At 49.9% G+C, this 16,070-nt stretch overlaps 2 protein-coding genes across 3 annotated transcripts in view; one reads left to right on the top strand and one right to left on the bottom strand.

The window, feature by feature from the left end:
* The window catches only part of CLCN2 (chloride voltage-gated channel 2), a 75,759-nt gene extending 70,922 nt beyond the window's left edge, over positions 1-4,837 (top strand). For both annotated transcript variants that reach the window (XM_083612769.1, XM_083612770.1), the window contains 4 exons: positions 2-40; positions 1,204-1,308; positions 2,839-2,925; positions 3,375-4,837. In XM_083612769.1, coding sequence (XP_083468895.1) covers positions 2-40; positions 1,204-1,308; positions 2,839-2,925; positions 3,375-3,569 — 426 coding nt within the window. In that variant the 3' untranslated portion in view covers positions 3,570-4,837. The remainder of the gene's footprint in view (position 1; positions 41-1,203; positions 1,309-2,838; positions 2,926-3,374) is intronic.
* A 7,938-nt stretch (positions 4,838-12,775) lies between these two features.
* On the bottom strand, positions 12,776-15,668 carry LOC310763180 (alpha-crystallin B chain-like). Its single transcript, XM_083614996.1, has 3 exons — positions 15,377-15,668; positions 14,427-14,581; positions 12,776-13,024 (listed from the first exon to the last, which is right to left on the bottom strand). Exons 1-3 carry the CDS (start codon positions 15,651-15,653, stop codon positions 12,851-12,853), a joined length of 606 nt encoding a protein of 201 aa, XP_083471122.1. The 5' UTR covers positions 15,654-15,668; the 3' UTR covers positions 12,776-12,850.
* Between the last annotated feature and the right edge of the window lie 402 nt (positions 15,669-16,070).

Raw genomic sequence — 16,070 nt, 5'->3', positions numbered from 1 at the left:
GGATGAATATGAAGTAGCTGGCGAAATGACCCCTGCAGAGGTGAGTACCCATCATTCACAGGCCCAGACAAGCAAAGAGGCCTCCCTATAGTACAGAGCAGGTGGATGATGAAGGCCCCTTGTGTTGAAATTGTGCTGCGCCCTGACTTTTGCCCTCTTGGAGGGCTAACTCCTTGTGCCCCTGGAGAAAATAACCGCAAAACCCCAGCATTCCAACAGATGGCATATAGCATACAGCTTGGCTGGCTCGATTCACCTGGGTCAGTCACTGGCTCTGGTTGTTACTCCCCAGCCAAAGGAAATCACATGGCAGATGTGATTGTTAAAAGTGGACACTTACCGTAGTTTCCATGGCTCCAAATACCCATGCACACAAGCCTAGCGTCTAGGCAGCTGTTCTCAGGTCTGAGCTCTACGGTGCAGTTGCAGCAACCGGTGTCACTCCTCCTCCAGCAGCTTAAGTATCTTCCCCAGATGTGCTGTGTGCATGCAGTCAGAGACTATGCCTTCCTGGAAGCATCCTCTGCTCTTCCCTCTTCAATCCCCTCCTGGTTCTGGGACACAGTGGTGTGGGAGAGGGTGGGGAAGCACCCAGCCCTTCACTTGCCTGAACTGCCTCTTCCTCGTCTTCCTCCAGTGCTCCACCCTCCAGCTCTCAAGCTTCCTTTGGCTCTGACTCTTGGCTCCTGGCTGGTCCCCACAAATCACTGCCCCCCTCTCCCGAGTCAGACTCCAGCCCGCTTTCTCCCGCTGCACCCTCGTCATCATCCTGCCAGCCCCCTGACCCGGTTGGCGTTTGGCTTTCTGCTGCTCCCCGCTGTTCAACATTGTGGTTGGGATCTTGTGGGCTAATACCAGAACTGAGGGCCACCCAAATGAAGGTGAACAGCAGGTGATTCCTGCCAGACACAGAAGGAATTGCTTCTTCACTGTGCAGCCAGGGGGTGAGGAACCTCAGGTCCAGACCCTGAATGCTGCCCCAAGCATCTCTGCCTGGCCCCCGAGACTCTTCCCAGGCCATACCCCTTGCCAATCCTAGCCCATATCCTCCTTTGCCTGGCTGGAACGTGTCCTTAAACTGCCTCTTGCTTGCCTAGATGGGGTATATATAAAATGTAATGAGCAGAATCTGGTCTGGCTTACAAGCCTGGCAGCTACACGCTCCTCCTGGCAGACAGGCTAACTTGATTTGTCGCCTTTCAGATCCTGGAATGGGAGGAGCAGCAGCTAGAGCAGTTTGTCAACTTCAACAACAGCAAGATTGACCCAGCACCCTTCCAGTTGGTGGAACGCACTTCTTTGCACAAGGTGTGTGTACATTGCGTGTGTGCGCTCTGGTTCTGCAAGCATACCACACGAGTGCTGAATTCACTCTATCAAATTCAGCAAAGCCTTCCCAAGGCAGCTTGCATGCATAAATAAAACAGGAAAACCAAAGTGCATTGCTCCAATAAAACTAAACCATCAAAACAGCAGTTTGAAAACATTTCGCAGCGCAGCAGAGCGCTCATGTAAAAGCAGCTGAAGCACCTGGAAACCTCTTTGAATGGCGAAACTGACATGGCAAAATGTATATCCATTGGGAGTTGCACAAACTTGGAGCCACCACTGAGAAGACACCGTTTCTTGAATTGTTCTTAAGGGCAGGGCACAAACAGGGCCTTCAAGGCCCAGGCAGGTTCATACAGATGCAGACAGGTTTTCAAATAACCTGCCCCGAAACCCAGTTTAGGCCTCTAAAGTAAACACAAATATGTAAAATTAGAAACCAAGATGAGGCAGAATTCAAGGAGGATTGGAGGAAGTTTGTAGATTATTTTTAAAAAACTATTGTAAATATGTTAAAATGCAAGTGCCTTTAGAGTAAGAACAGCAGTAAAATATATGTTTGAAAGTACTGTGGAGAAGATAAGGTATACAATAATATGCAGTGTAATTTGGAAAATTAGGGAAACCATAGAGGGGGAGTCCAAAGTTAAATGATTGTAAATCGGAAAATGTTTTAACTTTGGGTGTGGGTGTGTAAAAAGGGGGGGGATAAACACCAATACTTGTAGTTGGGCCTGAAAGCATGCAGGTAATCGCTGAAACTTACCGGAAGAGTAAGAAATCAAGATAACAAACTTTTTATAAAAGAATGGAAATGGTTTATGGAATATTTACAGATAAATTGTAAACGGATAAGAACATTGGCAGGATTATTGTTGCAATCTGCAGTTTCAGAAGAGTATATAGAAGATGAATAAATGAGCAAATTAAGTTAACTTGGATATGCAGAAGATATTAAAAATAAATTTAAGGAACTGCAGAAAGGGGAAGGAAGTAAGTCAAGCTTTGAAATGTCAAAATGATTGTAAAATTAGTGAAATGTATAAACTTGAAACATAAAAGTGAAGAAGAAGAAGAAGAAGAAGAAGAAGAAGAAGAAGAAGAAGAAGAAGAAACATGCAGGTAACCAATGCAACTGGTTCACCTGTAGTTGTATGTAAGAAGAACATGGGTGCTGGATGAGGCCAAAGGTCCATTTAGTGCAACATCCTGTCCTCACAGTGACCAACTGGATGCCTGTGGAAATTCTTCAAGCAGGACCCAAGTGCTACAGAAGTAGAATGCAATGTCTTCCGAGAGAATCACCTCAAAGTGCTTCCAGGTGGCTATGTTCTGTACCAGTTGAAGTTTCTTCAAGGGCTGTCTCATGTAGAGAGCATTGCAGTAGTCTAGTCCTGATGGTTTGTCAGGGCAGGAGTCAGAGAATCTTGGTTCAATTCTAGATACTGAGATGGTGGAGCAAAGGTGTATGTGAGTGATTGCTGCTGATTTTGCTTTTGGCTCTTCCAGACACACACCATATTCTCTCTCCTGGGGGTGGACCACGCCTATGTCACCAGCATCGGGCGCCTCATTGGCATGGTGTCTCTCAAGGAGGTGAGTACTCAGTCTGGGGGTGGGAAAGCTTAAGAGGGCTTCCTTTCAGTCCTAACGTGCTTGAGCCCCCTCCAGCACACACACACACAGTGGAAGGGGGTCTGCCGTCTAATCCACCCCAGATGCCTGAGGGTAGCATCACCCCAGTGGTTTGTTGGCAATAACTGGGATGGAGCAAAAGGTGGTTGTGGCACGGCAGGGACCTTCAGTCTCAGCAGCCGATCAATCCATGAAGCCAAACCTGGCAGATACAAGTTGCTGTGCTCATTAGGCCTGACACGCCTGTGCAAATCCTGGTTCTGCTAATAAAGAGTTAACACCAACTTGCTCAGTGTGATTTATTGCTGGCTCACTCCTGTTACCTGGCTGGAGAAAAAATGTGGGATATAAATGTCGTAAATAAATAGTAAATCAATCAATCTCTCCCTCCTCTTTCTCTCTTTCTCCAGTTGCGAAAAGCCATTGAAGGCTCGGTAACCGCCAAGGGGGTGAAGGTGCGGCCCCCACTGGCCAGCTTCCGGGACAGCACAACTAGCAGCAGCGAGACAGAGGCCACAGAGATCCACCAGCTGTGGGACCGGCGAAACAGGCACTCCATCCCCCGCGAGTCCAGCCCTTCGGAGAGTGATGAGAAATGCCAGTGACGGCGGAGGGAGTCTTGCTAACCGGTTGGTGGAGAAGCCAGCGTCGCCACTCCACGGCCGTTTAGTTCCGGCCAGAGTCTTCCCAGGGTCCTTCGCTTAGCGTTCCAGCCCAGGGACCCACTACTGCCCCGAGAGACTTGCAAAAAGGCCTCTCGGCCAGAAAACCAGAGCAGCTTCAAGGCCTCACCGGGCACGAAGCCACAAGCCCGTCCCTGCCCCGTTCTTGCTCTGGAGGAGAGGAGGCGGCAGAACATATTCGGGGCCAAGTGAGAGGATCCTGCTCCTCTCATCAGCCCACACCTCAGTGGGACCTAGATGTCTGAGAACAGCAAGGAAGTCCTTCATCCTGCACCTTGCCTGATGTTGAAGTCACACCTGTGCCACTGTTGGGGTCCTGTTTTCGGTCATACACCCCTGCAGTCCCTCTCACGCTGCCATTAGTCTCAGGGCTTGCTCAAGATGTTTGTGGGTAAGAGGGCATCGGTTTTACAAATGCGCACACACAAAATAAGTAAACACCCCCCTCCTACCCTTCCATTGGCCTTGCCTCTACCTTAAAATGGGATCCAGTCAGATAGGGCCAAGGAAATTGTGAGCTGAGGTGTTCAAACCCCACCTGGTCCACCTCTGCTTCTTTGCACAGGTCACTCTTAAGCTGAGGAGTGGGGGCATAAGACACCTGAAGGAGCCACTCCTGCAAGTAGGATCCAGGCCATTATCACCTGCCTTTTTCTTTTTCGCTTACCTCTGCTGTCTCACTGCCACTTCGCACACATTTGCAGTCCAGTCGGTGAGTCCTGGGTCACCAGCTTAGGGACGTCCGAATGTGAAAACAATGCAGGAGTGGGGGAGCCAGTGTCCCCCCCCTCCCCGAAGTTGCTGGACTACAACTGCCACCACCCCTGACCATTGGCCACACTGCCTGGGGCTGCTGGGGAGTTCTCCACCCCTGGTACAACAGATAGGCTTTCCCCCGCTTTTATTAATGATTTTTACATGGGTGAACACACTGGATCTCTTGAGCTACTGAGCCTTGGGGAGCCTCTTTCCGTTCCTCTCTTCCCCACTGCCCCCCAAGAAGGACTCTGAACTGCTTCACTTTCCCCACCCCCCTCTCTGGCGCCCACCCTATTCTTGAATCCAGAGGTGAGGAGCAGTGAGTGGGGTTGGTACCTGACATGTAAATACAGAGGGTTTTTTTATATTAATTTAATAAAAAGAAGAAGAGAGATTGCAAATAGAGCTATGAAATAAAACGAACTAATGAGTGTCTGTTGTCTTGTGTAAGCCACGTGGTACTGCTGGAGCATATGGGTCTTTAGGGGAGGGGTAGTACGTCTGGTGAGGGGCATGTCGTGCTTCTTCTGGGGCTGTTTGCCCACCTTTGGTCCCCACACTGCACTCAGCTGTCAGCATGCGACAGTGACCCTGCCCTAGGAATGGCTTTGACTGGCTAGCTAAACTAGGTGAAGACAGGCAATGGGTCTCAAGCCCTCGGTGAGTTAGGGACTTCCCCTTGTAGGGATGTGTATGGAAACTAGGAGGATATATTTCTTAGATATCAGCCCTCCTTGCATTTGTGAGTTCAGCAGGGTACATCCCCCTCACTCACACACGAAAACAAAGATCACCACAGCCAATCACAAACAAACAATCACACCCTAGGCCAACCCCAACCTCTCTCACCACCAAAGGAACACAAGTGAACAACACAAGCACGCTGACACCAAACTCTACATACATTAAGCATAACAGAAACACCGCTACCCGACCCCACCCCCATCCATCTCCCCTCCCTCCACCCCCTTTCTTTCTTTTTTCTTTCTTTTTTTCCTTCTCTCCCTAATGCCTCATCAAATGAAACAGATTTGTAAAATTGTTACATGGAAGAAAAAAAAAATACGAGGCATTACACTTACACTGTAAAACAAGAAAACCCTTAATAAAATATTTTTTTAAAAAAAAAAACAGGGTACATCCCTTTGTCAGCAAAAACAAGGAAGCTTTAGCCTTTTCATTTAAGTAATCCAGGATGCTTTACTGCAGACTGGATTTCCTGTTATTTCCCCTGTTCCTCTCCCTTAAAACAATAAACACGCAAAACACTCTTCTTGTTAAGTAAAGATCAGTTTACTCACTCGGTTTCACAGTAGCAGTCTTGAGGCAAGCTTAAAACGGAACCACAGTCGTACCTTGGTTGTCGAACTTGATCCGTTTCCGGAGTCCGTCTGACTCCCAGAACGGTTTGAAAACCAAGGCGCAGCTTCCGATTGGCTGCAGGAGCTTCCTGCACTCAATCGGAAGCTGCATCGGATGTTCGGCTTCCGAAAAACTCACGCAAACCAGAACACTCACTTCCAGGTTTGTGGCGTTCGGGAGCCAAAACGTCCGAGTACCAAGGCGTTCAACAACCAGGGTACGACTGCACAGACAGTTTAGGATTGGAGTCTGAGCTGTTACTCAGCATGCATCCTGCATCCCTAGTCAATAATGAAGCATGGAAGAGAAGAGATCACATAGCAGGGATCAGAGAGAGAGAGCAGGCTGGGGACATGCACAGCTTCTATAGGTTGTGCCCCTTTACCTGGATGGGCACAATGGGAGTGGCGCTCTCGGAGAATTTCCTGTAGGCCCTGGGAGATCCAACTTCCGCCATGTGTGTGGTTCTCTAGGAATCAGAAGTAGTCGGGTTTGATTGCTTTATTTTAGATATGGCACACCATTGCATGAGAATACAGGCTCTGGCAGATTGCATGGAAGAGACCAAAAGTGTCTGGGGGTGCCACATAGTGCGCTTCACATAGGAACTTTCCCTATGTGGGAATCCCTGTGTCCTCAACTCTGGCTTGTGGAGCCTTAACCTGGAATTCCCTAATACTTAGCCACATGCAAAGAAGATTCTAAGTAGGCTATTTTGGCAATAAATGCCCCCCTTTGAATTTAACCTGCAGGTTTTTAGAAATGCACATGGCACCAGAGGTTGGGGGAAGAGAGAAGGGACTGATGGTGAATTGCGACCACAAAAGGGGTGGAGTGTGTGTGTTTGTGCGCGGAGGGGCGGGGCGGTTTAAACCTTTGCTCCCCTGCTGCACGTCCTGAGGAAACCCGCTTCCAGACCAAGGGAGCTTGGCCGCCTGTTTTATTTTTTTTTTTTTTTTTTTTTTTTAAATAATATTTATTGAAGTTTCCAAAATACAGAAAGAGAAGAAAAGAAATTATGAAGATACATTCAGAACCTTATTTTCAAACATCCACTTTCTGGGACTCCCCCCTTCCCCCACCCCTACCGTATTCCCCTTTCATATTGTTGTTTCCACAAGTTCTATTTCTGATTTAAAGCACAATTTATATACCCCATTGTTCAAATTTAAATTTATACAAACCTTATGCAACACCCTTGATAAAAAAAAAAAGCAAAAGATCTCTCCCCATAGCCCACCCCCTTTTCTTTCCACAATGTCCCCCTTTTTTCCCATTAAAGTAAAAGCACACAGAATAAAAGTATAAAAAAATAAAAAATATATTAGAAAAAAGAAAACCAATTCAGAAAATAGTTGCAAGCCTTTGGATTCTAATTCTCCCTCCCCTTCCCCGGTTTAATTTCCCTTATCCTCCAATCTATGTTTCCAGCCTGGAAATCTTAAGTCCATCAATCCCATTTTTCCCCCAACTCCTTGCAGAATTATTTCCCATTTCTAGGATTACTTTCTTTAAAAATTAATTCCTAAATCTTTAAAAATGTCAAATTATAAAATTCCCCCCATTGTTCTTTCAAGGTTATAGTCCAGCTTCCTCTTGTTCCGCTGCTAAAACTTTCTTATTCAGAAGTTTAGTAACTCTACATGGGTTGTTGTTATTCAGGAACAAAAACTTGCGTTCAGTCCCTTCCTTCTTCAGTAAGGTATTCTGTTGTCTCCTTTTAGTCTAAACACCCTGTAGACAAGATTCAGTTTCCGTTTTGCAGCTTTCCCAGGAGATAACCAGTTCTGTGAAATTCCGGAGTGTTGTATTTTTCCCGGCTTACGCCCATCTTTGTAATGTCCCGAAACTCCTCTAGGGGGGTTGTTGTAACTTTGTTTCCAAAAATCCGATTGTTCTCCGTATTTTCGCCATTTTGTATTCAAGTCTTAACAAATTATATCAAGTTGTAACAAATTTGACCAGCAAGGTCCTTGTAATAAAATCCTCTTTAATATTCCGACTTTGACAGCTACTTTGACAGCTGTCAAAATCACCGGCTCTTTTCACCAGGCTCACTCCTCAATCGCCCCGGTTCCCAGGGAGGGGGGTGCATTTTCCTTCTCCTTCAATTCTTCCTCCAGCACAATTCTTGTACTTTCCCATCATGGAATTCTTAATTTAGCAAAGATACCGTTCTTTTTGGGCCTTGGCTTCCCAATCCTTGTATTAAAATGTCTACAATAGGGAGGGGGACTGACTTCCTTTTTAGATCCCCCCCCGCTCGTCTCAAATCCCAAAAATTTTTCTTCTTTTAAACCCGATTTCCAATTTACTCACGGGTTGTTGTTAAAAGTCCAAATTCTCAATGGAAGAAGTCAGCGCTCTCCGCCGGATGGCATGCGGCTTCGCTCGGCAGGGATGGCAGAGGACTCAAAGCACCACGCTTCTCCCCGGCACCCGATCCGTAGCCTTTAAAAAGGCTCCTTCACGAGTCGGGAGGGCGCTAGCGGTGCTAGCCGAGTCTCCAAGTCCACGGCCCCCGTGGCCGTGGTTTCTAAGGGTCCCCGCATCGCCGGTGCGGTAAAACCCAGCCCCTGCCGAGCCGGCTCCCTCCGGAGCTCGGAGGGAGTCCGCCATTCGGCGATGGCGCCAACCCGGAAGTTGGCCGCCTGTTTTAACCCTTTCCCGCCCATCTACCCTCCCTCCTCCGCCAACAAGCCCACCCTGGTCTCTCCGGAGAGCCTCCTTAACCCCGAAATTTTGGGTCCCCTCCAAACTTGTGCCAAAGTTTTGTAGTTTCGATTACTCAGTTTTGGGGTGCCTGGCGGAACGCTCGCGCTACAAAACGACGACGAATCCTTGTCGCCAGTTTGGAGGGGATTCGAAATTTCGGGGTTCCTAGTTCATGGAATTTCGCTGCAGCCTCCTCCTTGCATCGGCCTGCCCTTCCACCTCCTCTCCCACCCCGCCACCAGCGCCGCCTCCTGGCTCCCAGCTGCTTCCCGCCGATCGCCGTGCTCTGCCGCCGTTTGTCCTCCTCCCGGCCGCTTCTCTCCGCTGACACCGAAGGAGAAGCTCTCCCTGGGGCTGCAGCCGCGCTCGTCAGGACGCGCGGCGGCGGCGGCGGCGCGCCAGGGCGGCTGAGTGGCTGCTGCAGCGGGCCGAGCCTGCTGCAAGACCCGCGACCCTCCGACCTCTTTGCCCGCCGGCGGCAGCTGGCGCGCTCCGCAGCTGTTGCGCAGGGCTCGCCTCGGCCCCCGGAAAGGCCTTTTCCGCCGCGTGATGAGTGCCGCGTTGCAGGAGGAGGAAAAACGAGGGAGGCAGAGGGATGGAGGCGCCTGGACCAGTACGCGGGTGCCCAGAGCTGCTGCACGAAGGGGGAGAGGCTTCTACAGGCAAAAGCAAACAAACAGACCAGACTACCCAGGAAGGGGATAGAATCTCCTTCAAGGAGAGGTTGGATAGCCAGCTGTCAGCGATTCTTTAACTGGGGTTTCTGCGTTGCAAAGTTAGGACTACTCTAGATGACCCTTTGCAACGCTACAATTCTGCGATGCTTTGAGAAGGCAGGGAGGGGCTATCCTTCATGGTTTGCATGCAGAGTTCAGTCCCAACTGAGGTCATTCACAGAAGCCCAGCAGAGAAATGGCGACCCTGCTTGAATTGCGGAACTCCCTGCCACAACGGGTCACAGCGGCTGCCAAGCTGGCTAGGTTTAGAAGGGGATAGGACAAATTCAGCTGTCAAAGGTTATTAGCCACGGCGAAGGCAATGTGCCTGAAATGTCTCCAAGCGACTTGACCACGCTGCTGCCTGAGGCAGCCGCCTCCGTTTGTCTAACAATAGGGCCGGCCCTATGTGGGCCAAAGTACTGATTTAAAATCATAGAATTGGAGAGCTGGAAGGTACGCGCAAGGATCATTTAGTCCAGCCCCTTGCAATGCAGAAATCCTTTTGGCCAAAGTAGGGCTTGAACCCTTGACCCTGAGATTAAGAGTCACATGCTCTTCCGAGTGAGCTATCCCAGCTTGGTAGAAGGCAGCTTCATGCAACACAAAGCTAAGTAGCACACACGGAAGCCCTCGCCCCATCCCTTGGCACACTTTTAAAATTTTCTTATGGGCTGCTGTCTCGCCTGGATTTTTCTTAAAAGGTGAAAGCACAACCTCATTGCTGCCACCAACTCTATTGCCCCTGGCAGCTGGATTCTGTGCTAGAGAACCAGGCCTGTGTTCTCCATGGGGAAGTGTGCCACATAGGAATTGGCCTGCATTCGTCACTGAAGGATTCTGGGAAGCTAGGATTCTGCCCTCGAGCTCAGATCTTGCAGAACTCATCTCCTCCTGCCAACTCCAGCAGCTCTCTCTCCCCCCCACCTTTATTTTATTTTATTGCCAGAAACACACACACACACACACACACACACACACACACACACACTGCCTAGTCAATAAAGAGTCTGAGCTGGCCTTCCGGGAGCTGCGCAAAAGAATGCTGAGCCAGGGATCCTGGGGCTTGGAATAGAGAGGGAAACGGAAATAAAGCTACTGTGCTATAGAGATGTAATGAGCAGCTGGCATCTCCTCCGGAAAAAAAAAGAGGGAGAGGAAAAAACGAGGCAGTCAGCGAGCGCCAGCAGCTCCTCCTCTGCCAAAGTTGTGCTGGTCCTTTCAAAAGAGCTTTCGGTGGGGTGGAGGCGGCGGGCTGGTCAGCTGCGGAGAAATAAAACTATTTCGGGTTTGTTGGCGTGGGTTTAGACTGGGGCAGTGGCGTAGCGTCGGTTGTCAGCACCCGGGGCAAGGCAAGTAATTTGCGCCCCCTAACCCGTGGATTTGCGCCCCCTAACCCGTGAATTTGCGCCCCCTAACCCATGGATTTGCCCTAACCCCAGATGTTGCGCCCGGTGCGGCCCGCCCCCCCTGCACCCCCCACGCTACGCCACTGGACTGGGGCCAGTGGGAGGAGGGGCAGAAATGCTGCCTGCCCCTGTGGCAATGTATGTGGGTGCAGCAAGGTCAGAACTGGGCAATTCTTTTGGAGCTGGGCAAGCACTGAAAAGCCCCGCGCAGAGGTCAAGTGGCTCTTTCGTTAGCTAGCCTCTCTGAGCTCTCCTGCTTTCTACTTGGAGCTCTTGGGGAAAGGCCTAGCTTAGCTTTAGAGCATTTGCTTTGGATGCACAAGGTCCTGGGTTCACTTTCTGGCATCTCCAGGTAGGTCTGGGAAGGACTTCTGCCTGAAAACTCTTTCACAGCCTTGGATGGCCAAGCAGTGCAGATAATAATGAGCCTGGTGGACCAATGGCCTGACTCAGCATACAACTCCTATGTGATGATGGTTTTGGCACAGGGGGGTCTTCAGTTTTAACCCTTTCCTGCACCCTTTCCTTCCTTCCTTTCTCTTTCTCTTACACACCCAAAGCAACACCTTGAACTAGGGATGGCCAGCTGTTGGACAACAGCATCTGCAGGCACAGTGGTTGCTGCTGCCCATTGGGGATGGGAGGCCACAAGCACGTGGTGCCACAGCCAAACCATTCTACTTTTGATCCCGTTCGCATCCAGAGGTACCACTGTAATGCCAATTGGACAACTTTCATGCCATGAAGACTGTCCAACACACATGTAAAGTGTGTTGACCTTCTCCAAAGAATCCTGGGAAGCACAGTTTGTTGAGAGGGCTGGGAATTGGGTCACGAAGAGTTGGACACGACTAAACAACAACAACAACAAAGGGGAAAATACAGCTGCCAGGATTCTTGGGGAGAAGCAATATACTTTGGATGTGCTTCAAATGTAAGGTGTGTGTAGTGCCATCCCCTCGACTGGTTGTAAGTAAGGAGGTAGACAAGTGGATGCTGGCAGAGGGGTTTGGGGGGCAGTGCCCCATCTACTCTAACATTCTGCTGTGATCAGGCACCTGTCCTCTGCTAGCACCCCAGCAGGGACCCTCTGGCCCCCCTCTGTCAACCCTCTGGCTCTGCTCCTCTTCCTCTTCATTGCCTCTGTCTCTTCACCTGCTCCTGCTCTCTCCCAGTGGGCCAGGAGGGCAGCCTTCAGGTGCCTTGCCCTCTTCTTCAAGACATGTCTAGGGCTTGGGATCAGGAGGAGAGGGCAGCTGAGGCCATGGCAAGCAGGCAGGGCTAGATTGAGGGTATCTTCTCCCAAGTGTCCTGCAAAACTTGGCGTAACTGGCACTGAATGTGGCCCACTGGCTCATTCCTGGTGGACCTGCCAGTTACCAAGATTCCCTTCCTGCAAAGGGTGTTAGATAAAGTTTGGCACTCCCCAACCTGACGCCTTCCAGAATTTTTGGAAGAGACTTAACCAATTTGTCTTTGAGGTGCCACAAGACTCTTTTATTGCTTTTGCTGCAAAAAAAAATATCAACACAGCTAATCTTCCAGCAATAGATAAAGGTCTGGGTCCCATTTCATCCTTGCCCATTCTATCAAAGAGGGGAATTGCTAGGGAAAGAAGCCAAGAAGAAGGTGACATTGAGACAGTTCTAGTCAGGAGCAGAGACTTTGCAGGGCAGGAAGTGATCTTTATTGAAGGGTGGAAAAATGGGAGGTGCCTGAGCAAGATTAAGGGCCTCTTCTTCTGCTCCTATAGTGGTTTCCAGAATTGTAGCAGGGGTCTCCCAGTCCCACAGCAGGGCCCCAGAGTCCTAGTTTGCATCTAGTGCCAAGGAATGAAGGGCCATAGCTCAGGGGTAGAGCATCTGCCTTGCATGCAGAAGGTAGCAGGTTCAATTCCTGGCATCTCCAGGTAGGGCTGGGGAAAACCCTGTGCCTGAAATCCTGGGCAGCTTCCGCCTGTCACTTGGCAGTACTGAGGTAGTCTGACTCAGTATAGACACACTGCTCTAAGTCTACAGGTAGTTTTTATCCCTGGGGCAAGAGAGACGCGCATGGGGATGGGTCCCAGCATGCATTGCAGGCAGAAGTTCCAAGGTTCTGCAGCAGCAGTGTATGATGGGACATTGGGCTATTCAGAGGTGCCAATCAAACAATTCAAGAACAAGACTACTAGGCAAATCTACCCAAGGCAAGGTAGTTTTATGAAGGTTCCCTGCTTCCCAGGTTGTGACAAAATCCTCTGTTAAAGCTTGACCTCCGTGCGGAAGACAGGAGGTGGCGCCAGGAGTTGTCGCCTGGCAGTGATGACCAACATGCCGGAATCGTTCAGGGAGCAGCTGATGGACAAAGGATCCATGTCTGCCGGCAGCTGGCACTTGTGAGTGAAAGTGTTGGAGACAGTGCCGTCTTCGGCCACCTGTGGGGCAAGCAAAACACCCTGCCTTAGACGTTCCCCCCAAACCAGCTCTTGCATTTTACACATCTCACGTACCAAACTTACACTGGCTAAAAGATAAGTTCAGTTCTTCAAAGGAGCATCTACCATCATGCACCAAAGCAGGACAAAAAGTTCAAACACTTTCTGAGGATGAAGGTGCACAAATTAGGGAAGACCTGAGGCATCCATCTCTAGCTGTTGGTTCTTTTGAGTAAATAAAATGTAAGAAACTGCCTTATCCCAAGCCAGGTCTTCCGTGCATTCAATTCATTAATAGAACTGTCTGCACCTGCATTCCCCAGTCTGGTTCCTCACTCCTATAATTTTGTACTTCAACTCCCATCTGCACCAGCACAGCCATGTTCTGAGTGGAATGGAGTTGTCGTTCAAACCATTCGGAAGGCACCAGTTTGGGGATGCCTTGTTGACACTGACTGACAGAGGCTTTCCAAGGATTTTCCTAGCTCTCCTGCATGCAGATCAGATGTCCCCACCCCCTCCCCAGCTAAGGTCTTTCCATGCAAAGCTGTCCTCGCCCCCGAGCTATAGCCAGGGCTGGAAAATTTGCAGCCAAAATCACAAATCCATGACTGCTACAGAGTCACAAACAGGAGACTATATGGTGTCACATCCTCTAAACTTTTGTGGGAAGAAAGGGAACAATAGAAGACTTAATCTTTTTCTTCCTGTGGCTGCACTCTCTTCTTCTAACCTACAATGGGATGGGCCGTCTGCGAGCTCTCCTCAAGAGTGTGCACTCCATTTCAGACTGGACTATAGATTTTTGTAACTTTTAGGATTACAGTATTGCCTGCTTGATTTTCACTAGTCTATGTGTTGAATCCTGGCAAGACTTACAAGTGAGTAAACCTTATATTTTCTTCTTTGCCTAAAAAGTCTGAGGGTGATTTTCTTTGTCTGAGGGTTTGCACATATAAGAAGAGAGGTGATCCGAATCTGCCTAAGCATCCTTGCAGATCATAATTGTTCTTTCTAGAAGGTTATACAACCTTGTCTCCCAAGCTTCTAAATATAAGCTGCACATGGATGGCGATTTTTAACTGTGCTGAAATAGGTGTTTGCATTCTTACAAAAGTAAGAGGATAATGAATAAACAAAATATCTTCTCCTGCTCATCAAAAATCCACCCAACAGCCCATGGGTGTAGCCAGGATTTTCTTGAGATTTTCTTAGGGGATCAGCCAAAGTTGTTGAGCTGTGTGTGTGTGTGTGTGTGTGTGTGTGTGTGTGTTTTCAATGCTTTTCAGTATTTTTTGGTGGATCTATCCCCCCTTGGCTACACCCATACAACAGCCTGCAACCACACCTCCTGCAGTTTTGATTCCAGCTCCCCCACCTCCACCGCCATTGGCCATCTCACCTTCTCTGCCTGGATGACAATGCAATAGTTATAAGTGGTCACCACGATGTCGTGAGGTTCAAACTGACTGACGTCCGCCATGACCTGGTACTTGTCGCCACTGGCGATCACGTTGCTGCTGCCCAGAGCAGAAGGGTGTGCTGATGGGGGTGAGCCTGTGGCAGGGTGGAGGGAAGCAAAGGCAGAGGAGATGCAGAGGGGTGAGTGTGGGCCCTTGGAACACAGGTCTGGCCATTGCAACAACGGGTGTGGGTGGGTGTGAAGAGGAGGCTGGAGGGAGAGAAAGAGGGCCGGAGAGGGGATAGGAAGGGGCGAAGCTGAAATGGATGGGGTGATGGGACGTGGAGGGGGGAAAGCCCTTGGCAAACCATCACTTCAGAGCTCTGGCAGGAAGGAGGACCTGTTCCTGTCACAGCAGGAGAAAGATGGAAGTGCAGAGAGAGGAGAGGGGAAAGAGAGAGAGAGACAGAAGGGGATGGCAGAAGGAGAGAGGGAAGGAGGGATGGAGAAAAGGGGTGGCAGAGAAAGAAAGAGAGAGAGAAAGGGGGTGGTGAAAAAGGGTAGCAATGTGGCAAAAAAGAGAGAGCAAGAAAGGGGTTGGCAGGGACAGAGAGGAGGGATGGGATGGAGAAAAAGGGATGGGAGGGAGGAGAAAAGAGAGAAAGGGGTTGACAGAGAGAGAGAGAGAGAGAGAGAGAGAGAGAGAGAGGATGGCTTTGCCTGCTTTGGCTGCAGTCACATCAGCAGCCATAGATTAGGCTCCCCAGAATGTGGCCTTTGAACAAAGATACCCAGCCACTGACCTAAGGTCAGGCAGCCAAAAGACTCAAAAAATCCATTTGCCTGGCACTGGCACTCCCTTGGGCCAACCCTGACTCTCACCTCCTGTTGCTGAAGCTCAGAGCCTGTGGGATCAGGGCACCTGGCTGCCCCCAGATGGGCTCACTCACCTGAGTACCCGTAGGACTCTCGAGCTCTCCCGGCCCCGAAGATCCCATGGGGAGGGTCCAGCAGAGGTTCGAAGCAAGGCTTCCCAGGACTGTAGGTGCTGATGTGCTCTGAGCGGAAGGTGGAAGAGGACGAGGATGAGCTCACCGAAGACATGGCCTGGGCGATGGGGGCGGCAGCTCTCTCCCGGGTGCAGCGTGGGACTAAGGGGTCTGCAGTGCCTACATGGGCGGGGGAGGGGAGGGCTTTGTCCTGGTCCAGCAGAGCCAAGATGTCCATAATTGGCCTAGTCGCTGTGCCCTTGTGCTGGAATGTGAGATAAGGAGGCTGCATTCTCAGCGGCAGGGAGTGAGAGGTGATGAGAACAATGGGGCAGGGTGAAGCCCACCCCCCACCCTCTCTGAACCTCAGTTTTGCTGCTCAGCTACCTGGGAGACTATATATATATATATATATATATATATATATATATATATGCGCCACATCAAACAATGGTTGGAATGGGAGCGGTGTCCAGCAGAGGACCTACTGTAGTTTTCGCTCTATAAGACGCACCAGACCATAAGACGCAACTAGTTTTTGGAGGAGGAAAACAAGAAAAAAAATATTCTGAATCCCAGAAGCCAGAACAGCAAGAGGGATCACTGTGCAGTGAAAGCAGCGATCCCTCTTGCTGTTCTGGTGTCTGGGACAGCT

This window comes from Podarcis filfolensis (assembly GCF_964270895.1).
Source record: "Podarcis filfolensis genome assembly, chromosome: 5".
Lineage (NCBI taxonomy): Eukaryota > Metazoa > Chordata > Lepidosauria > Squamata > Lacertidae > Podarcis > Podarcis filfolensis.
This window is presented reverse-complemented; position numbering and strand designations above follow the sequence as displayed.